Here is a 22840-nt window from a genome sequence, read left to right on the forward strand (position 1 = left end):
CAGATCCGTAGAAGGATGTGTAGACATGAGACAAAAATACCTTCAGCACTGCCTGAACTGGGCTGCTTGTTCTGTTGGTGTACAGAAACGCAGGATAACTTTGAAGCAGGGAGCACGATAATGTGATGCGTGGTGCTTCTTCAGTATCTTCAGCACTTTGTATGGATATAGCACCTCCATTAAGTGCCAAACCGTTGGAGGTATTGGATCAGTAAGACCATTACCCTGCGCCTGGACAGAAGGATGATGTGCCGTAATGTTTCCTTCTTGAAGGCTATCATGAATCAAACTTGCTACTGTCTCAGCAGCAAAAGCTAGCTTTGGGACTTAAGAGCTATCTGCCTTTTTTTGAAACCATTACTGGCTGTTGGTGACTGTACTTTTTCTTCTTGTGCACCAGCTTAGCTAATCTGAGGCTGGCAAATGTGTTTTTGGATACCCTTCAAATTTGCTAGTTCAGGTTCATTGAGTCAGACAATGTGCTGTGCTAGTTCCTAATTCTGAGCTACCAAAATTCAGGATCTGTGCCTGAACTGGAAGCCTGCTTCTGAGTCATGTTCTGATTTAATGTGCTAAAAATAAAACTTGAAACGAATAAGACCCTTTACAACATCATTGAAGCTTATCTCTGGTAATTTGAGTAACACTTACTTTGTCATGACTGAATGAGGAACAAATTGTTGAGAATTATCTTCTGAAGATGAAAGGGGAGGCTTACTCAGTTTTTTTAAGTGCATTACAGTCACATAAAGGTTCTTCAAATATCAAGTAGTGAGAGTGGCATTTAAGAACGTGGGTATCAGTGAGCATAAGAATAAGGTCCTGTTGTGTCGGAGCAGCTTGATGTCTGTTTCGTTCTTGTAGTCCAGGCCACTCATCCTTAAAAATGCTTCTTTTGTTTTGTTTTTTTTCCTTTAGAGAGCCCTCTGCAGTTCTATGTGAATTATCCAAACAGTGGCAGTGTGTCTGCTTATGGGCCTGGCCTCATTTATGGGGTTGCCAATAAACCAGCAACTTTCACCATTGTCACAGAAGATGCAGGAGAGGGTAAGTCTGTTCTTCAAACCCATCGTACCCTAAACTAGAAACTTCTTGGAAGTGTAACACGTGTCGGCATTACTTTGCGTTCATCTGTCCAGCTATGAATCTCTGGTGTGATACAAATGACTTGTGCAAATACCAGGCTGTATTTTGCAGTAAAAACTGGTTTATTACCTCTTTCCAAGAGCAGTAGAAGTACCCTGTGGCACAGGGTGCAAATGATTCATTTAATTAAAAATAAACTGAAGGCGGCTTAGATCTAGTGGGTGATGACTGGATGTGGAATCACTGTTAGGTAAATCTAACAGACTGAACAGAGTTGGGGTCGTAGAGGATTGGCCTGAGCTCTTCTTGCTGCTGTCCTTTGAAAACATGCATCTAAGCTGCGTTTTGAGTATCGAGTACTGGATCTTCCTTTTTGGACCGAGTCTTTGGGCTTGATGTGCTCAACGATTTACAGAAGTGCTGTTCTTGTTTCCTAGGTGGGCTGGACTTGGCTATTGAAGGACCTTCAAAAGCAGAGATCAGCTGCATTGATAACAAAGACGGGACGTGCACAGTCACGTACCTGCCTACTCTACCTGGGAACTACAGCATCCTGGTCAAGTACAATGACAAGCACATCCCAGGCAGTCCGTTCACGGCCAAGATCACAGGTAGAAAGTTTAGAGTTCTGGAAGCATTTCATAAATTAACCTCTGATACCAGGGGGACCTGGTTTGTGGCAGGAACATGAAGTCTTTTGACTTGTTCTGCACTTAAAACCTTGTAATATTTTCTGACTTGTTTCTCTTTATATATTCAGATGATAACAGAAGACGGTCCCAGGTTAAGCTTGGTTCTGCTGCTGACTTTTTGTTGGACATCAATGAGACTGATCTCAGTCTCCTAACAGCCAGCATTAAAGCCCCATCAGGTCGTGATGAGCCTTGTCTTCTGAAGAGGCTACCCAATAACCATATTGGTAAGCTCTGGCAGTCCTGATCTGAGAGAGTAGTGTATAAGTAGCCTCTATGCCAGTTTGCTCTGCTATGTAAAATGACTGACTTCTGCTTCTTCCCAGAAGAGCATTGTCAAACCAAGTGGTTGATATTGTTTGGTACAGTTGGCCAAAGATAGAAGAGCATGAAGAATGACCTCTTGTGTTAGCTTGCATGTGACATGCCAGGTTGTGATTGAAGTGATTTTTGTCAGCATATGTGAATGGGTCTGTGGCCCATTTGAGTGCAACACTTCAACATGTGTAAAGAGAGTGCTCTTTCAGTATTTAATTTCTTGGTGTGATTAAGGCATTGAAATCAAGTATAACCTGCATAAAAAGTAAGTTTGTCACATTTCTCTGCTTTGTAGGCATCTCATTCATTCCACGGGAAGTAGGAGAACATCTGGTTAGCATCAAGAAAAACGGGAGCCACGTACCAAACAGCCCTGTAACAATCATGGTGGTCCAATCTGAGATAGGAGATGCCAGACGAGCAAGAGTTTTTGGACGTGGCTTGGTAGAAGGACGAACCTTTGAAATGTGTGACTTCATTGTAGATACAAGAGACGCAGGTTAGTTCCATCGCAAAGAGGCTGAGAGTTATGTATCCTCTCTAAATGAGAGCATTGTCTCCCTCAGTGTGTGACCACCAGGTCACAAGCCGCAAAGCAGCAGATGCAAAGTAGTCTGTTAAGCATTGCATGGTCATTGTTGTCAGTTATTAACTACAGACAATGCTATTAACTTCTGAAATGCTTTGCATTGTCTTTGGCTGATGTCTTCCATTACAGCCAACAGGGACTGTCAAAAATGTCATTCAGGCATCATGCAACTCCCATGTGCCCATTATGATACAAACCTACCAGCTAGCTACTGCTATGAGTTTGGACTATTTTATGTCCAATGTATAACAGCACTATGGAAATCTGAGGCTAACATAGCTGTATTGTAGGTTATGGTGGCATCTCCCTGGCAGTTGAAGGACCTAGCAAGGTAGATATCCAAACTGAAGACCTAGAAGATGGAACTTGCAAAGTGTCCTATTTTCCAACTGTACCTGGCGTGTACATTGTGTCCACTAAATTTGCAGATGAACATATTCCAGGTAAGCAGAAGTGTTTGGCAACTTTTTTGGTTAGTACCACAAAAGTCTTGCCAGCGCACCGGAGCTGCAGGTGGGCTGTGTGATCTGGCTCGGACTATAAGTCCCAAAGATTCAAGGAGGTCCTACCAGTACCCTCCACAAGCAGCAAGCATCCAAAACTGTTTTGGTTATATGGGTGTATTTCACTTGGACCTGACTGTTAGCTGGCTCTAAACCTTCCCCTACGATCCACTACAAGTCAGTGGAAGCTTTCACTCCTCCCCTCGATGCAGTGTGTAATGAGCAGAGGAGGAATGACTTGCTGTGGTACTTACAGGCAGCCCATTTACTGTGAAGATAAGTGGTGAAGGAAGAGTTAAGGAGAGCATCACACGAACAAGACGGGCTCCCTCTGTTGCAACAGTAGGAAGCATATGTGATCTGAACCTAAAGATTCCAGGTAAGTAACATCCTTATCCCCATAACCATAACTTGCACTTACATAGCGTGGGTGTACCTGAAGCAATGGAAATAGGAACTTCAGTGTTGTTAAGACATCCTCATATTAAGATAGTTTAGGGAAGAAACACTGGTAGTGGGGTCTCTTTGAAAGGTTAACAATAAGCATAACCATGATCAACATATTGAGAAATAAATAGCAGGGAGGCCTTAATCTATTCTGTGTACAGCAGGCTGGAGAATGGGCTGCACAGCTCACCCTGTCTCCAGGGTTTTAAGATCATCATGTTGGCTATTTGTAAATGTGAATCACACAGGCCAGTCTAAGCTGGCTGCACTTACCCAGCCTTTTCATCTGTCTCCATAGCACCTGGTAAGCTGTAACTGGCCGGCCTTGCTGCTCAGCAGCACGCATCTAGCTGAGTGTACAAACTGGTACCTACATGCCTCTTCTGTCATTTGTACTGTGTAATCACTCGAGCTCAGGTCCTGCTTCCAAAAACAAAGTGCCAAAACCCTTTGTTACTTTCTAATCTGCATTTTTTTTATTCTTTTCTTGTTAGAAATTGATTGTGGGGATATGACAGCCCAGGTAACTAGTCCCTCTGGAAGAAACTTTGATGCCGAAATTGTAGAAGCTGACAAAAACACCTATTGTGTCCGCTTTGTGCCACAAGAAATGGGGGTCCACACCGTGGATGTCAAATACAGAGGGCAGCCGGTGCCGGGCAGCCCCTTCCAGTTCACCGTGGGGCCGCTGGGTGAGGGAGGAGCCCATAAAGTGAGAGCTGGAGGCCCAGGGCTGGAGCGTGGAGAGACGGGAGTCCCAGGTGAGTCCTCTGCTGTCGCCAGGCTCCAGTGCCTGCCGTGTGCCGGTGTGCAGCGCAGTGCTTTGGTTTCTGTTGGCCTCTCCTCTGAGAGCTTGAGCAGAGCTTGGGGTAACACCGCAGGGTCGCCCCAAGCTGGGTGTGGTTGGTGGAGAAACACGGAGAAATAATATTGCTGCGTCATATGGATGGAGGAGTCTGGAAATCCACAGTTTGGAAAGTGACTGCTCTCTCGGGATGAGCTTGAAGTTGTAAGGTGTGTTATACAGGGCTGATAGACCTAATTCAAGGCTGATAGAAGCCTCTTGGAGAAACTGCTAAGTGTTATCACTCAGGGTGGTGGGACAAGGTACCGTTCCTCATACGCCTAAGTATGGGATATGCTGCACAGTCTGTTAGGGAGAAGCTGCCAACCCAGCAGCAGCAAACTTACTCTTGCGTGTGCTCTTGTGTGCTTCAACAGCCGAGTTCAGTATATGGACACGGGAAGCTGGAGCTGGAGGACTTTCTATTGCTGTAGAAGGCCCAAGTAAAGCAGAAATCGCCTTTGAAGATCATAAAGATGGATCTTGTGGTGTATCGTACATAGTTCAAGAGCCAGGTACCTACCAAGACCACATCACACTGAAATGACACTGAATGCTACTCTGAAATAAACTAAGAACACTCACTGCTTCTTTTCTCCCTGCAGGCAACTATGAGGTGTCCATAAAGTTCAATGACGAGCACATTCCTGAAAGCCCCTATCTGGTTCCCGTCATCGCCCCCTCCGACGATGCTCGCAGGCTCACTGTCACTAGCCTTCAGGTGAGACATAAGGAAACATCTCCACAACTTGCCACACAGACTGATTTCGTCCTTGTTCTCCAAGACCAAAATGGTTGTCCTTTCTTCTTAGTAATAGCCTTGCTTTGGTTGGTGCTTGTTTTCAAGCTCAGCTTGCAGCCGGAGAGAGGTTTTTGGCAGCTGGCCCCTTGGAGCTTGGGCCAGTAGAGCTGGCCCAGCTCTGGCTAGCCAGAATTTGAAGGCAGAAGGTTCAGCTGAGCGTATTACAGGTGGTAACGCTTGGGAATTACGAATAAGAGGCTCTTTACCCCATTAGCTAGGGGAAGGCCAAGGAGAACTGAAACATGAATGTGAACTAGCAGGGATCATGCTGGTACCGAGTTACTCGGTTGGCATGTGGACTGAAGAGCTGGGTTTCCACGGGTGAGGCAGCGTAGGGCTGCACGGTTGGGACGTTGCTGCAGCCTCGCTGGAGCATTTGTGTGGGCAGATGGGGGGGGCCCTGCCGTGAGGTCAGAGTGCAGATTTGCTCTGGCTGACGTCACGAAACCACACAGTCGCAGCTCAGATGATTCATGAACAGTAGTGAATCTCAGAGTGAGTCACAGCTTTGTAGTTGGTCTGGGCACATCTGTTAACCTCACCATATCATTTTTGTATGTGTGTGGTTACGTGAATTAAAATAAAACTAACATTAAAGGCCTGACTTAAATCTCCAAAGCCAGAAACTTGGATGTGAGACTGAGAATCTGTGTCTAAATATACTGTACCTCAGTCCTCATCAAGTGGTGATAAGCAATTAGTACTTCAGTTGAGGCTTTTTTTGGATACATCCCAGCTGTGGTCCCCAGGAGTTTGCCTAGGCTGCAGGACTCCTTCACCTTGGCTGTGCAAATGAATCGTGACAGCCTGATCTGATAGTATCTCTTCAAACCAGGAGTTACAAGGGCGTTAATTAGTCGCTGTGGTATTGATGTTTGCCTTGTGTTTCATTTAAAGACTCTTTGACAGGAATACTCACTTCAATTAAGTCCTGGAGAGGCAGATAAAGCTGAGTATTTGGTAATGGAGCACAGTGTGAGGCATCAGCCTCTGCTAAACCTGGATCAGAGACTTGCTTTATACATTGTACCTCAGTTCTACTCAGTTGCATTTATTTCCCTCTTCAGGATTTAGTTGAAAACAAAAATCAGGTAAAGTACATTCAGCATAAAATATTACTGCTGCATAGCTGCATGGGCTGCGCTGGTTAAGGACTGTTGCAGCACGGATGCTGAGCTGCCTCGCCTTCCACTGATGGCCTGACAGCACAGCAACATCTGGTTTCATGTTTTAAATTACTTTCTCGTGTTAAGATGTCTTGTGGTGGCGTTCTAAATGCAGCCTCTTGTGGCAAATATAAACATGCATATTACTCTTTCAGACAACTGGATTACCAGAGGCTTCTCCCCTGAATGAATCTGGAATGAATGAACTGGCTCAAAATGGAGCTGTAGCTTAAACATCCTTTAAATCAAGTGCCTGAATACTGGGGGGCTGACCTCAATGATAACGGGTGACTAGTCTCGTAAACCTGCCTCTGCCTGATTTGGCAGTCATCTGGCTTCCAGAAACAGTTATGTTAACATATTAACAAATATGTTACTATGGGAAAAATCAGTCTAGCCAATGTGGGTGACTCCTATATCAGCCACTTGCAAGAGGGAGAGAGCTTCTGATTTGATAGTTAATGCAATTCACAACTTTACGCCTTTTGTTGAAATCTAAAAAAAAAAAAAAAAAAAAAAAAAAAAAAAAAATTGTGCTGAAGTGGTTATTTCCCTGCCACAAATCTTGCTCTGTCTGAAACAAGAAGTTTAAATTTGATGATCTGACTGTTGCATTCTCAGGAGTCTGGATTAAAAGTTAATCAGCCAGCATCCTTTGCTATAAGGCTGAATGGGGCGAAGGGCAAGATCGATGCTAAAGTCCACAGCCCCTCCGGAGCCGTAGAAGAGTGCCACGTGTCTGAGCTGGAGCCAGGTGAGCACGGCTTTACGTCGGTCAAAACAAACTGGGTGACCTCCAAAGCATGCTTGCTGCCCCATAGCGCAAGGGGGTTTAGTCCCTTTGGCTTGCGAGCAGCGTACCCAAGGGACGAGCACCTTGCCTGGAGAATGACTTCTTAATGTCAAGAGTTGTTTGGTCAGGGTTATGTCCATGCTTTTCCTAGATAGCTCATGAAATGACTGAGCCCTGGCTTGTGTAAGATACAGATATTTAAGTCTTGGCTTGCCAGTGAAGGTACAGTGATATTAGTCATGAAAGAAATACGATGTGGTTGTTGAATTTAGCCAGGGAAGAAGTTTATTTTTCAAAGGTATGCTTCCATCTTTGACTAATAGTTTATTTTTAACTCGCACTCACTCCTTCATACAAAACGTCAAGGAAGCTGAATATAAGCAAACACTACAGAAAGCTCAACACCTGTTTCAGCAATGAGCTTTTCTTTTTCACTTGAAGTCTGAATGACTTATGGTCTGTACTATGGACAGACAGCAGCTGTCCGGCTGGGGAAGACCAGTCCCTTCTCTGGGTTAACACGCAATCAAAAATGTTAAATATCAGCAAATTGCTAAATGACTTTCTTAAATAAAGGTGCGGTATCTGTGGTGTCAGAGCAGCACACTCAGCCCACTGGTAAGATTTGGCTTGCTCTTACCAGCTGCTTTTCTTCTCTGCACTGCTCCGTTGGCCGCTGACAGGTTGGGCTGTGATTAAGCTGTCATGTTTCGTGCACGTGTGAGGCAAATAGCCCTAAAATTCACCCTGCAGACTAGATGACAGCTGAGATCACATCCTAGTAGACAAGGTGACAATGCAGCCCGTGACACCTCCTGTGATAAATACAGTGTTTTCCTACTGAAATATGCTTAGCAGCTTGTGTAGCTGAGTTTGCATAAGCTGGGACCAAAATATGTCGAAGCGTTACAGAAACCTTGCTTGGGTTGCTAACCAGCCCTGCGTTGGGCTTACTTGCTGTTTTATTGTTCTCTCTGGTATATCAGAAAAGCCACTTCTCTCTTGCAGATAAGTATGCCGTTCGGTTTATCCCCCATGAAAATGGCATCCACTCAATTGACGTGAAGTTCAACGGAAGCCACGTCGTGGGCAGCCCTTTCAAAGTGCGTGTTGGTGAGCCCGGGCAGGCGGGCAATCCCGCGCTCGTCACTGCGTACGGATCTGGCCTGGAGAGCGGTACCACGGGTAACCCTTCTTATACAGCACTGATACAGTCCTGTTTGCACTTTGGCTTTCTGAGAGAAACTGAAGCTGTTCCTAGGCATATTTTTACATGACTTACCCTGCTAAGGCAGCTGAACTAACCCCCATACTCTGCCAACCTGGGCGTATGCTAATTTTGCTTTTTTGCATGCTCCTCAAGTCTTATAACCATCAATTAGCGAGTCTGCAGGCTACACTAGAGCCTTAATGAACCTAAACCCTCTGTAAACCAGCAACTGCAGCACAAGTTCACTTGAACTGGTTAGCAGCTGGGCTACGACTCCGCCAGTTAGCTTAGCTCCACGTCGGTGGTCCCTCAGAGCTCCGAAGATGCTCTGGCTCCCTTCTGCGTGCGAACACGATGTCTGCAAAAGCCGGAGGCTTTTGTGAATGCAGATACTGAGTTGGCTGCCTAATTGAAGGAGTCTTGTTTAACTTGCCTACCCCTGTTAATTAAATGGGTATGAGGGTGTACCCAGTTACCTTTTCTTCAGTGCTTGCACCTCTGAGAAATTGCAAGTTAAATGCGATATGATGCGTAAACTCTAGGGAGTATAGTGGATTGTTGTGTTTGTAGTGTGCTGTACGTGCTTCAGATGCAGTGTGAACACTGACTCTTCTTGGAAATCTGACACCCAGTTATCTGCTGTGGCTGCCCCATCTGATAGTTCTCAACTCAAGAATGTAGGGTTTAGGTTTTTGGGTTTTTGGTTGGGTGGTTGTTTTTTTTTTTTCATTTATATGATTTATGGTCTTGGTAAGGAAGTATGAAAACATTCCAGGATACGCACTTCGATTTATTTAATTGTGTGCTTTCTTGGGCCACACACACAGATGAATAGCAGAGTAAAACCAATTTGGTTTTTTTTCCTTTTGATATGCAAGGTGATAGCTAGTTCCTTACCCTATCTACTGCTGTCTTTTGTGGATTCCATTTCGTACCTTTTTTCTCCATGGAAAAAAAAATAACTGCAGTTATTCAGTCAAAGCTTCTGCTGTTCTGCAGAAACCAAGCAGTTGATTTTGGAAACATGTATATACTATGTAAAATAAAGATATTATAGCCTGTGCTGCTTTAATAGGTGGAAACAAAAGCACTCATTAATACTAGCCACTGATGCATCAGGGACAGGGGAATTTTTCTCCATCTATAAAGGTGCTTGGGGTTGTTTTTAATCTAAACAGACTGTTTAACTTCAGCAAAGTTGCTCTGTGCCCCCTTGTTGAATCCTGGCCGCTGCCAAAAGTGCAGTGCCCTGGGAGCTGCTGAGCAGCGTTTCCGAACAATGATCTAGTGTAGAGGTTTCAATAGCCGGTGGCTGAGCACCTGAAACGTCCCCCCAGGAGTGGTGCGCGTCTGCAGCCTCCAACAATGCGAGCCTTCATTTGGGGCATAGGGAAAAAGCAGCGACGTCGGAGCAAGAAGTCTTCAGTGAGAAGCTGTGAAGCTTGCTGGCTTTGGAAATTAATTTTCCTCTGGTTGAGCAGTGCACGTTGCAAACTGACTGCCGTGCCTCCCAGGCAGGCGGTGCCAGTGAGATTTACTGCTGAAAAACTGGAAGATGATACAAGGCTCTGTGGAAGCCGGGTTCTTCCAGCATTGCGACACAGCAGCCTCTTGTGTGGAGAGGCTAGAAACTTCTCCCTAGTTTATCACCACGCTTGCATGCTTCAGTCGCAGCTGTAGTAAACTTTCCCGTAACTGTCCTGGTTTTGACTGAGCTCGAGCACTTTATTCCTCCTCAGCAGTGTCTGATGGAACAGCCCAAAGATCATAAATATTTGAAGCCAGAGCTTGACAGTAAGTTATTTGGGGCTGAAAGCCTTGCTTAATTTTTTCTTTTGTTGCTGGCATTGTGTCATTGGCTTAGTATGAGCAGCAGTAATTCAGCTGCGTTAACCAGATGCTGTAATTAAACAAGCTTTTGTTCCACAAACTGCTTGGAGTGCTGTTGCCGAGCACTTCAAACAGCCATCCCCTCCAGGAGATCTCCTGCCCCTCGTCTCTCTTGCTTTTTTGTGGGCTCTTCGCTGCTGATTTACGGTCCAGGCAGCGAGATGGTTCCGAGCTTTCCCGAACTTAGCCGTGCAGGAGGCTGTGTTGGCAGGGGCTCCGACGCCCAGTAGAAAGGCTCTTGTTCTGAGAGCTGGCTCTCCAAGCCAGTCTTTTGATGCCAAGATCCTTCCGTCTTGGTCCTGAAGGGCTCTCGTGACCCCTTTTCCCACCTGCCCCGCATCACCCAGCGTGAGGGGAGGAGGGAGCCGGGGTGCTGGCAGGGAGACGGCCAGGCTGCAGAGCCCCCGCTCGAGGATGCTGGCGGGAGGCACGCTGTCCCTCCCTGCCTGCAGCCTTGTCTTGCACTGAATTACCTGTTCCGATTTAATAACAGGCTGCTTTTGTAACATCGGGTGTGAGGAAGAGTGTGTCTTACTATGCTCCGTCTTTCTAGGATTGCAGTCGGAGTTTTTCATTAACACGACCAAGGCTGGTCCAGGTACCCTCTCTGTTACAATTGAAGGGCCGTCAAAGGTGAAAATGGACTGCCAGGAAACTCCAGAAGGTTACAAAGTCATGTACACACCCATGGCTCCAGGAAACTATTTAATTGGAGTTAAATATGGTGGACCTAACCACATAGTGGGCAGCCCCTTCAAGGCAAAGGTTACAGGTAAAAAGCTAACCAGTATTTACTGTGTGCCTGAAGTAGTTTGTGTCATTCAGCAAGTATGTCCCTCCGAGATAGTGTGGCATTCAGGTCTAGAGGCCCAAAAACATGAGAAGCTTAACGTTCCTCCCCATCACCTCCAAAGCCTGGCTGAGGGATCTCGGGAGAGGCTGCAGGAGCGTTAGTCACAGAGCTTGCCAGCTTGGCTCGGTGGAGGGCCGTAATCAGCTTCGGGGAGAATATCAAATCCTGACCTAGTGCTAGGGCGTTGCACTGGCAGTGGGGAAATACGACTTATTTACCCCCCAAAGCCTGAAACCTGGTTGCTTGTAGCGTACTTGATGCCCCTCTTGGACTCATTTTGGTGCGGTTGCCACCTAACCAAAGGTCAGTAATGTCTGGGAGGGTTTCAGATGATATGAGGAAGGCTGGATTAGGAAGCTTACGAAGTTCTTTCTCTCTGGTGCTGTGTTTAAGCACAGACTGGAGTTCATCTCTACTGCTTCCCCTGAGCTAGTGAACCCTCTCCTGGTACCTGTGGCGTGGTGGTGTTTTTGGGAGCGGAGGCAGGGACTGCGCTCCCCCGGGCTGGGACATGCTCTGCTTTCAAAATGGGTTATTGCAAAATTGCACCTGCTTTTCTGCCAACTTGAATCGTTTTTGGCATTTGGTGATTGGAGCACAATTAACTCTTCTTAAGCAGCCAGCTTTGCTTAATGAATCCTGAAGTTCCTGTGGTCCTTTAACCACTCAAGGGCTCTGGGATGGGATTGTTGCCAGTGTTGCTGGAAGATGTCAGCTTAAAAACCCGAGTAGGAAATTGCTCCTCTCTAAAAATGCATTTTGGATGCAGAATGCATGCTAGTCACTATGAGGGTTTCAAAACCTCCTTGTAAATGCCTTTCAGATGCGGTGAATCTGAATGTCAGAAATCTTTTCTGTTTCCAGGACAGCGACTGGTTAGCCCAGGCAGTGCCAACGAAACTTCTTCCATCCTGGTAGAGTCGGTGACAAGGTCGTCGACTGAGACTTGCTATAGCGCCATTCCCAAATCCACCTCGGATGCTAGCAAAGTAGTTTCCCGGGGAGCAGGACTCTCAAAGGCTTTTGTGGGTCAGAAAAGCTCCTTCTCCGTGGACTGCAGCAAAGCAGGTATGGGTACAGGAACCAGTGGGATGTCCGGGTGGTTTAACTGGACATTTTTTGCCCTAAACAGACTTGCAAATTCAGAGCTTGAGGTGATGATCTGGTTTGAAAGAAAAACTCTAAATGCTACATGGTGCTCACCAAATCAGTCCTAACATAGAGGCTGTAAAGATGCCAGTTCCTCTCCAAATGGCTTTATCTGAGCCAGGTGCACCTGAAAGAAACCACAGGGTTATGGCATGAGAACAAACAGGTTGCTGAACTTAAGCAACCTTCATGGTGCATAGTAGCATGTAATGCAAGGTGTTCCCCTAAGCCTCGAGCACTGATCATTGTCATCTGGGAGCTTTGCGGTGGTGGGTGGATTACAGGCCAGTCGTGTTCACTGGTCTCTGCTGTTAACTTCTAATGAAGTACTTGAAAGGCAGTGCCTGTTCACTTTCACGAGCAGTGTTAGTATCTCCTGTGCTCTGGTTAGATAGTGGTAGCCTGTCAGGTCTGGCAAAAGGCACAAACAGGCCCTTGCTTCTATGAGATTGAAGGCTTTCTTAAATAAAATTCCCTCTTATACCAAATTAGCTTAGCCATACCTCGGACTACCACTCTGAATTAAAATGACAAAATCCTTGTGTTATGGAGCTAATATATTATGGTACAACCGTGCTTGCTTGTTTAAGCTTAGGAATGCTAACAGTCTGTTATTTTGCTGTAGGTTCAAATATGTTGTTAGTTGGCGTCCACGGACCTACAATACCATGCGAAGAGGTATCCATCAAGCATTTGGGCAGCCATCAGTACAATGTAACGTACGTCGTCAAGGAAAGGGGTGACTATATTCTGGCGGTGAAGTGGGGTGATGAGCACATCCCTGGGAGTCCCTTCCACGTCACCGTTCCTTAAACTCACCAAGCGTCGAAGTCGATCTTTGCGTTTGCAATTCAGATGTAGAGTTATACTGGGTGCAGTCCTGTTGCAAAATGCAATATCTAGATACACACGGCTCACATTTCAATACAGTCAGAAGTAATAAACTCTGTAACTTTTTTTTTTTTACAAGCATTTCACTTCTATCCTACTTAACCAACCTAATGTCAATCTATTTAATGTCCTTCTCAAATTGTACCTTTGCAGTACTGTCCGGGTCACTGTTAATGTTTGGAGGATCATGTGGATAAGTAGACACTAATTTCCCTTGCGGATGTTAAAGACTTTAGATGCTAATTGAAAACTGGAATTTGTCTTTGTAATTGGGTATCTTAACTACTGATTTTATTTGACTGGAGACTTTACGTTTTAGTTATGGAATATGACTTGGGCTGTCCCCAGTTCAAATTCTTTTCTGTAAAGAAATGAGGTGAAACTGGTACTATAATAGGTGCCTTTGTATACTTGATCAATTTTAACGCTTAACATAATAAAAAGCTACTAAAAGTGGCTTTACCACTCAAATTTGAAATGTTCCTGAAAATGCTTTGCTAATGGTTTACACTTAGGAAAAGTTTATCTTTTATAGCAAACCAAAAGCAGACTGAAAATGACTTCCTGGAAGCTTTCAGCCTTTTTATGTTAACGCTTTGTAAATCTAGACAGGTAGCTTTTTGGCCATGATGCTAGCAATGGGGTTTTTAATTCGCTTGGGATTCTGGTGAGATTTTTGTAACTTTGCAGGTAACTCCCCGTACTCTTATTGATTTACTTTAAGAACAACCCCTGGTTTGGCTGGGTTAAATAAAGCCCCTAAACTTGCCGAGCCAGGTGTAGCTCTTGCCTGTGTGACCCAAAATTGATGCAGGTCAGCGCACAGCTGTGTATGGGGAGATCATCAGTGGTTTCCCTGGAGGCTGCGGGTCAGGCGAGTAGCTGAGATGGTGCAAAGAAGCCAGCCTGGGGATGGGACCCCACATCTGTAGTCAGGTATGGGGTGGGAGGGAGGGTAGGTGTGTGAATTTACCAATACTAGCAATACTGTTCAACAAACCTGTCGTTGGTCAAAGTCGTTTTATTGTATCTCAGTCCAAGGACATGCATGAAGCACACTCATCTCTCCTGAAATCCCCTTCGTGCTGCAAGAGGCATTCTTGCTAAGGGTCAGGGAGTGAAAACTTCCATTATAATTTGTCTGTTTGTCCTGGATTACGCCATGCTACTTCCCAAGTGCATATCTGAATTGCTGTCGTCTGCTGGGGCTTTAGTAAACTCTCCAAATGAGCTTTAACTCTGCGATTAGGAGAAGGTAGGATTTGTTGAAAATGTGTTGAAGTGTCGCTGTCTGTCCCTAGGGAGAAGTTTACGCTTACGGTTCTGTAGTTATGTGTGGATGCACTACTCTCCAGCACAGTCATTGGGGAAATAAAGGAAGGTTGGGTTTTTTTACTGTGCTTTGTTTGTGCCTTAATGTGAAATGCTCACTACATTGTAAACTAGGAAGTAAAAACAAAATAAACTGGAATAAAATGCAGGATTGTAAAATTGTATCTTATAACTTATTAAATAGAAATGTTTGCTTCATTAAAATGTGCATGTTAAAAACAACACTGGATTCTTTTCATATGTAGTCAGTAAAGTTCAAACAAACTACAGCATGCAGCAGCTTCAGGCAGACCGAATAACCCCCAGCCCACAAGCCGTGCAGGTAGCTGTGAAAAACTTGAGCATAACCTCAGGGCCATTCTTTTTTTTTTTTTTTTTTTTTTTTTTTTTACCTAAATTTTTTTTTTCCCCCTAAACCAAAATGTCTGGCAAAAGTTTAAGCCATGGCATAAACGTGCTGGGCGGCAGCAGGCAGAGTGTGAGCGGGGCGCGACACAGCCGTGCCGGTTTTCCCCTGCGTAGACCCCAGCCACGTACTGGGGCGGCAGAGCTGGGCAGCGGCACGTCGCCGGAGGTGCTGGCAGAGTTATAGGTCTGATCCCGGGGTGCTGCCGGCGGCACCCGCCGGCTCCTCCGGGCTCCCTGGGGTTGTTTGCAGGAGGTGGTTCCCGGCACGGCACTGCACCTGGGCCAGCCGGCTCCGGTGCATGGCCATGGAAACCAGCAGATGTTTTCCCAAACACGGCTCCCACTGGAAGCCCCGCTGAAACCCGAGATGCAGCAGCTGCCAAGGACTTTCCTGCCCCAGGTTTATCAGATTATTTCCTTTTTCTAGTTAACTGTGTTTCATTAGCTTTGTACTATGTCAGCCTGAACCTCCTATTTAATGTTTTTAAACAAAATAAAGCAAAAAAACCTGGATGCAGCTTTGGGTTGAGTAAACCTTGAGAGCCTCATGCCCGTGTAACTCCTATTTTCTTGTCTGGCCTTCTCTTGCCTATTACTGCTTGGTGTCTCGGTCTAATCACACTAGCTGAAATTAATGGGAGTTGTTTGTGAAGCTGATGGACCATGAATGTTGCTTTGTCCGAGGTTACCTCCTGCAAGGGCTGAGCTCCGCTTCAAGGGAGCAATTCTGCCTTGCCTGGGCACTGACAGCTGTGGGGTGGCCACAAAAATTGACTTGCTAAGGTCAGCAAGCACCCAGTGGTGTTGATGAGAAGAGCTTCTGGTGCAACTCGGGTGCGTCAATCTTCTTCGGCAACAACATTCAACCAATTCCACCGGTTCTGGCAGCTGGGGACTATCTTCGCGTTGGGCACAAAGCAGTGCTTTGCGGGGCACTGTGCTCTGCTTTTGGTCTTTGGCACCTTGACAAAGGTTTCCATTTGCAGCGCCCACCTTAGCAGGCAGCTCTGGGGCTGGCGTGTCAGTGTACCAGATTACTGGTGTCCCTGTGCCTCTTGCTGGATAGACTTGCAATGGTATGTGATGCGTTGTCTTCATTATTTACGGAGGACTGGCATGGTTGTTTTGCCTGTAGCAGTTGAAGTGGGGGGGGGTTTTCTGCCAGTTTGCTTGAACTTAAGGTCTCTTTCTTTGTTTATCATCTCTCTCCTTGGTGGTGGTTTGCAGTAGGATTTGGCCACCTGGTACCTGTGACTCTCACTGGGAACTCATCCATTCCTTCTCAGCTGGCCCAGACTGTCCTGCGAGCCCTTCCCTAGGTCTGGCAGTGCCCTCGGCAGCCAGCTGGACCCTTGCCAGGGCAGCCCGTAAGTCAGGGCACTGCCACATAGGAACGCCTGCCGGCACCCACTGCACCTCCCAGAGGTTCACTGGATTTTTTGGTGGGTGGTGGAAGGTAAGTCCCCGCGGCACACCAGTTACCCGGGGATGGTAACTCTCCAGGGCATCCCATCCCTGTCTGGTATTGGTGGTCTTTGATGCCAGAAGCATTTGTTCATCTCCGTGGGCAAGGAGAAGGGGTCTTTGGAGATGATGTCCTGGAGCTGGAGCTCCTTACAACCTGCCCTCTCAGCCTGTCCTTCACTCCACGCTGCTCAAGTCCATCCTGTTGCAGTCCCTGTGCTGTGCTTGTTCCTGCCGTACCCTGGAGTCTTGCTGCCTGCTGGCCTTCTCCTTTGGTTTGGGGAGCTGTCGGAGTTCCCTCTTCAGATCCCTCTGGGTGTCCCTGGCCTTGCCTCCATCTGTTCCTAATGGCCATCGCTGGAGCCAGCATGGCGAATGCCTCGTATACTTGGGCGTTGCTGAAAACTGACAACGGCGTTTCGTCTTGCGCAGCTTTCTTACAGGAATGCCATCAGGAGAGCATCCGCCACTTCTCTTCTGATGGAAGCCTCTTGGAGGCTGCTCCTGGGGGGGAGGCGAGGTGGGTGATGCCCTCTCCACGCACACATAGCGTCCTTAAACCTGCTGACAGCATCGCCCTTGCCTTCTGCACCACTCACAAATGTGAATGGAAGCCTTTTGTTTTAGTGTGCCGGACACAAAAGATGCAAGAAGTCTCGTGTTAGCTGGGGGAGGCAGCTTGTTACAGGCCTGGCTCTGTCAGGCGCCGACAGTGGTAAAGGTCCCAGTTTGCTGTGGGTGTCCTTCACGCTGGGCCCAGAGCTGCCTTCTGCAGGGCGCTGGTGCCTGGCTGCGCGTCATTCTGCGGGGGGGAAAACCTTGGGCATGGGCGCTTCCAGCTGCTGGCTGGTGCCAGGCTGCAGAGCACACTTTAAATTTTGCCAGGTCTATCATTTGCCCCAGCATTACCCCAGCAGTGTGGGGATTTGCTTTTCAAAGTAGCTTCAGCCTTTTTGAAATAGAGCATTGAAGTGCAGCTCCTTCCAAAAGGTGTAAGGTGCTGTTTCTGCTCGGCTCGTTGCCTCAGGCAAGGGAGAAGGGGATCCATCCAGGGCCTGCCAAAAGCTGGTCTTCTCCTTCAGCGTTTGCATGCCAGTAAAATAGTTCTTGTGCCATTTGTCACCTGGTATATTCTTCCTGCAATATAATAAACCTTGGGTGGTATTGTTTAGGGTGTAGCACCAAGTGCCTTGCTTTATTAATAGGCTAAATTGTGTCCCCCATGATGCGTGTGCTGAGGTTTGCTGGTGAACTCGTGGCAGCTGGGGAGTTGGGTGACCGGCCGGGCTGGGCGCGGGGTGCATGGGTAGAGGGGAACTGACGGTACCTCTTTGCCCTTTCCAGCGTCGGTGTAAGTGATTATCATTAATAAATTAAAGATATATATCTTTAATTATTTAAATTAGTAAATCTTAAATTATTTCAAATTAATCCTTGAATTAGTTTAAGAGGATATATGTATATGCAAAAAAAAAAAAAAAGATAATCTAGTATACTTAATTTTTCTGGTGATGTTACTGCAGCAGTAAGTCTCCAGTCCAGGCCTAGGCCTGAGACTGCGCAGAGTACTTTGTGTGTCCTAAATGGATCTCCCTTCACCCACTGAAAAGCACTGAGCTGCTCTGACATTTATCAGGTGTATTAGCAATGCAGGTGGTGGGGCTGTTGCTTAGCAGGGCTCTGGTTTTGGTCAGATGATGCAAACCCTGTAATTAGTTTTCCCTCTAATTGTCTGTGGTAAGTGAGATTGTGAAGTTTCCAATCCAGAACCTGCTTTTTTTTCCTACTCAGTTTTAACTTCTAATTGCTATTGTTTCAAACTGATTTGATTTTATTTTTGTTTTATTTTACCCCACATTAAAATGTACTTGCAGTACAGACAATGCACCTTTCTTTCTTTAAAAAATAACCAACCACCAAACTGTTTATTAATCACATTGAAAAGCCTGTCTGAAGTGGTTACGTACAAACAGACATCACTTGACAGAAACTGGGATTGAGTTGCATGAAACTGTTAATCCAGGGAACGGCACAGTGTTTTTTACACAGTGTTTGTTATTTGTTTGAAGAAAGACTCCTTCCAAAGCATTTGTTATCATGACAGCTGGCCGTGCCGCTCTCTCCCACAGGCCAAAAGAAACTGGTTGCCCAGTTTGGCCTCTGCCAGGTCAGGGACAGCTCTGGACCCACTGGCACACGGGGGGACAGGGTCTTGCAAAGCTGCCATCAGCATCCCCAGGTGTTTTTCTGTACTCTGTGCCAGCTGGCTTGGAGGATCTTATTTTTCTTATTTTATATATCTCTTGTCGACATCCAGAGCAGCAGAAAGAAGCGTCTGAAGTTTTGCCAGCGGCAGTGCAGGATGTGCCGCCGGAGCACTCAGGCCCACCGAACTGCTGTGGGCTGGGAGCAAAGCCGCTTGGTACACACACCTTTCAACAGCAAACTCCCCAACTCCTGTAAGCAAATGTTTATTTTAAAAAGTATTTTTTCCCTGTGTTACAGTAACTTAGAGATCTTGCCATCCCACCGTGAGGTGCCACATCTTCACGGCTCCATCCGAGCTGGAGAGAAAGCAGCAGGGTGGGCTACAGCAAGTTTTTTTTCTCTGCAGCCTGCAGTAATCGTTAACATTCAGCAGGTCCCTCTTGCTGAAGGTTATCAAAACAGCCCAGCTGCCAGTTCTCCCTCTTGCGCGGGGCTGTTTCCCCAGGACCTCCTGGGAAAATGCTTTTAAATGGCTTTTCAGAATTTCTCAGACTTCCAGAGTTAATTTTCATAGTTGTGAATTTATATTGCACACTTAGAAAAAACATTGTCACTAAATCAGGCTGGATTTATAGCTCATGTCACTATTAATTTGGCTAGGATTTAAAGCATATTCTCTATAGAACATGAATGAAAGGCTAATATATGTGATTTATATAAAAAAAATTGATAGGCAAAATATAATTTAGTGGGATCTAGAGGTATGTTTGACAGCTCTTTTCTGTGATGAACTGCCTTTCTGCAGGACCTTGGTACTGCAAATATTTACATCCATGCTTAGCTGGAAGCCTGTGAATCCTTTGAGCCCTGTGGAAGAGCTGGTCTTGCTGGGAGGGTATTTCTTTCTGACAGTGATGTCCTGCTAGGGTATTTTTTTTGGGGGGGGGGGAGATTTTGCATCTGGCTTCACTGAAAATGGCTGGGGTCAGGCCCTCCTCCCAGCTGCGACACACAGAAAGTGGGCACGTCTCAAATGCCAGCATTTGCAGAATTTTTCAGGGAAGTTTCTGGTCACTTTGCCAATATGGAACTTAATTCCTATAAATCTGTCTCCTGACTAACAGAAAATACCCTGCAAACACTAACAGCTGAGGCACTACATTTAAAATGACACATTTTAATGTATTTAACCTTGTTTTTCGCACCAGCTAGAAAACCAGAGCGCATAGAAAGGGCGTTCATAGTTTTATACCAGGTGATAGTGGAGAGGTGGTGTCGCTTAACCCTTGGGACGGTGGAGAGGAACGTGGAATAAATCTGGCCCCGGGGGTTGCAGAAAGAGCCCCTGATCCAAATTGCAGTTTCCCCCAGCACCGGAGAAGGGGGTCGGCGGCATTTGCCGCAGGCAGGCACGGCACAGAGGGGATGGTCGCGCTGGTGCTGGAGTGGCCTCGCGACGCTCCTAAACCCAGGTACAAACCACCAAGGGGAGAAGCGGAGTTGCTGAAAGAGGTCCCGAGGGGTCAAGCAGACTGGAAAGGCTGTGCTTGCTGGTGGGCTAAACCAGCTGTCCTGATGCTCTTGGTGCAGGTATGGCAAGGGACACCAAGGAGTCCCCCGGTGGATGTGCCCCGTAACCTGCCAGCACCTACCTGGTCCTGGGAGCTGCCGCCTGCAAGCAGGACAATCTTGTAAAGGTCATAGCAGCGTGTTTCCTATAACTCTGGACAATGAATAAACAGGCCTGGAGCAAAAAAACGTGCTACCTTTTTTGTTGCAAAACTCATTTACGGACACAGCGAGACCAGGGATGCTTTGGGGTGAGCTGCGGGCTGGCTCTCGACAGTGAATAAGAAAAGGTTTGTCTGGAGACGCGTACGGGAACGCACATCCGAGAGCTCCCAGCTAAGGCTGGAATCGTGTTTCCTTGCCGGAGCTGGGTTTGCTGGCTGTGCTGGGGCGTCTGGGTCTAAATACGGCGGGGACATCCCCCCCCCCCGGCCCGGTGCTGGATTTATAGCGGTGCCACCAGAGGGGGCCCTAATAATGGTTAATGCGTGCGCGGCCCCGCACGGCCGGGTGGCTGGATGCCCTTGCAGAGGGAGAAACCTGCGTTAACCTGGGCAAGGGGCTGACAAAGGTTGTGGAAATACTTTTAATGACCCATAGGTGGAGGGAAAAAAAAAATCAGTGAATTTTCACATTGTTTTCCGTGTTGAATAAAGGCAGGGAAAAGATGACTGCTGTCTTCAGCTTCTGCTCTCTATCTCCTTGGCTTGCTTGGCAGAGAAAAGCCCTACCAGGGACCACCGAGCACTCTGCTGCAGGGAGATGGAAAACAAGCTCCGCGTGGGTGCCACGCGAGCGCTGCCCAGGGAGTCCCTGCTCTGCTCTCGGTCCTTTTCCGCAGCAGATGCTCCATCAGTGAGTGGCCAAGTCCTGCCTGGGGCACCGAGCTTCTCCCCACGATCCCTCCAGATGCCCAGGGAGCCATGAAACAGCCAGACTCGGACCAACTGCTGCTTTTGGTAGTCCCGTGCTGGTAGGCTCTTTGATTTTTCTGTCTTTGATATTGCTGTCAGTGCTACTGGTTCTGCAGCGCGATAGCGCAACACAGCCTTTCTCGGGGCTGCAGCTCAATTGCTTGCTGCACACCTGCAAGTGGTCGTACACCTGTAGACGTGTACATCTGTATGTCCAGATACAGGATGCATACAGGTCCCAGCCCAAACCCTGTCAGTGGAGGCTTTGGCACCTGCTTCTGTTCACCCATTGCCCACATGGCGGGGAAGCAGCGGCAGCTTTGGAGGATGTTGAGGCTTGAATTGCTTATGTCTGTGTTTATTTGTGCACAGTTAAACTTTCAGGAAGGAAAAACGAATGTAGATGTAAACCTAAATAAGAGAGGCTGTGGTACACATGGGTATTGCCACGCCAAAGGGGACACTTGCTGTGATACAGAGGGGACAGTCCCTGGTCCTGCTGACGCCTGTCCTTCTGTGCAGTTTGTTAAACGGCACATCCCAGCATGTTTGATTGATGATGGTTTATATATAATTTTTTAATGTTCCCCTAATGGTGCATGTTCAATCGCAGTGCATGCTCCACCAGTCTGTGTCTGGGGATGTACAGACCCCAAACAAACAAGCCAGGTGGGTCCCTGTGGGGTTTTGTACTAGCCCTCCTGTGTCCCCATTGCTGCCAGTACCTAAAAGGAGGCAAAAGGAGGTATGTAGGGCCTTGCCTGGGTCCAAAGGGTCTCTCACCCTGTGGCACAGGCACAGAGGTGTCGGGGCCCTCCAGGGTTAGTGGGGAGCAGTCCCAGGGCCGGGAAGAGGACACGAGCCCTGTTCAGATGAGTCCAAGGTGCAGGTGGACAAACTTAGCCAGTGGAGATGATGGAGGCTATGGAGAAATGGTAGTCCTGCCACAGGCTGCTGCGGTGGGTTCCTGGGGGTTTCCCTGCTAAGGAACTCGCTCCCCCAGGGCAGCAAAAACCATACTTACGTGGGATTCTGCAGGGCGAGGGGCAGCCCTGGCCCCATCCCAGTGCAGGGCAGCAGGGACCTCCCGTGGGGCTGGGGAGGGGGGTCTCTGTGGGGTGGTGGAGACCTCAGCTCTGTGGGAAGCGAGGATGCCTCCAGCATCACGCATTGGAGAAGGGCTTCCCAAGGAGCCAAACCTGAGGGTTTGGGGTGTCTCAGCACTTTTTGTTCAGCTGAACCCTATCTGCTCTCTCTTCTCACCTGGCCAGGGCTGCTGTGGAGGAAACAGAGTTTTCAGTTTCTGAAGAGCCTCTTTGTTTCTCTCCCAGCCATAATCTGAGACCTGGCTTGCATGAGACAAAGTCTCTCCAGGTCATTTTGGATTCCCAGTGTAGAACTTCTGCCTGGTCGTAAATCAAGCTCAAGAAGCCTCATTGATTGAAAGAGAAACTTTGTTCTGGCTGCAGAATACATTGAGGCTCGTGCAGGCTGGGACAACTTAAAAATCCCTTTGCAGTTGGGACAGCTGGGTAATGATCCCCTGGGGGGGGGAGAAATCTAGAGATGACATGAACTGTTAAACATTTCAGGATGTAATTATAATATTGTCTAATGAATGCATGGAATAAACACAGGAATATCTATAGAGACCGACTGCACTGACTGTATGAGCTTTGGACACCTCCCGGCCCCTATCAAACATGATGAAC

General features: G+C 47.2%; 1 protein-coding gene across 5 annotated transcripts in view; it reads left to right on the top strand.

The window, feature by feature from the left end:
- The window catches only part of FLNB (filamin B), a 73803-nt gene extending 59016 nt beyond the window's left edge, over positions 1–14787 (top strand). For 4 of the 5 annotated variants that reach the window (XM_049826104.1, XM_049826099.1, XM_049826100.1 and 1 more), the window contains 14 exons: positions 919–1047; positions 1524–1697; positions 1847–2005; positions 2392–2595; positions 2976–3128; positions 3445–3567; positions 4130–4396; positions 4857–4994; positions 5085–5200; positions 7069–7201; positions 8249–8425; positions 10894–11112; positions 12058–12261; positions 12968–14787. In XM_049826104.1, coding sequence (XP_049682061.1) covers positions 919–1047; positions 1524–1697; positions 1847–2005; positions 2392–2595; positions 2976–3128; positions 3445–3567; positions 4130–4396; positions 4857–4994; positions 5085–5200; positions 7069–7201; positions 8249–8425; positions 10894–11112; positions 12058–12261; positions 12968–13155 — 2384 coding nt within the window. In that variant the 3' untranslated portion in view covers positions 13156–14787. The remainder of the gene's footprint in view (positions 1–918; positions 1048–1523; positions 1698–1846; positions 2006–2391; positions 2596–2975; positions 3129–3444; positions 3568–4129; positions 4397–4856; positions 4995–5084; positions 5201–7068; positions 7202–8248; positions 8426–10893; positions 11113–12057; positions 12262–12967) is intronic. The other variant, XM_049826102.1, reaches the window with a different exon arrangement.
- Positions 14788–22840: the final 8053 nt, after the last annotated feature.

Source organism: Accipiter gentilis, chromosome 23, assembly GCF_929443795.1.
Source record: "Accipiter gentilis chromosome 23, bAccGen1.1, whole genome shotgun sequence".
NCBI lineage: Eukaryota > Metazoa > Chordata > Aves > Accipitriformes > Accipitridae > Astur > Astur gentilis.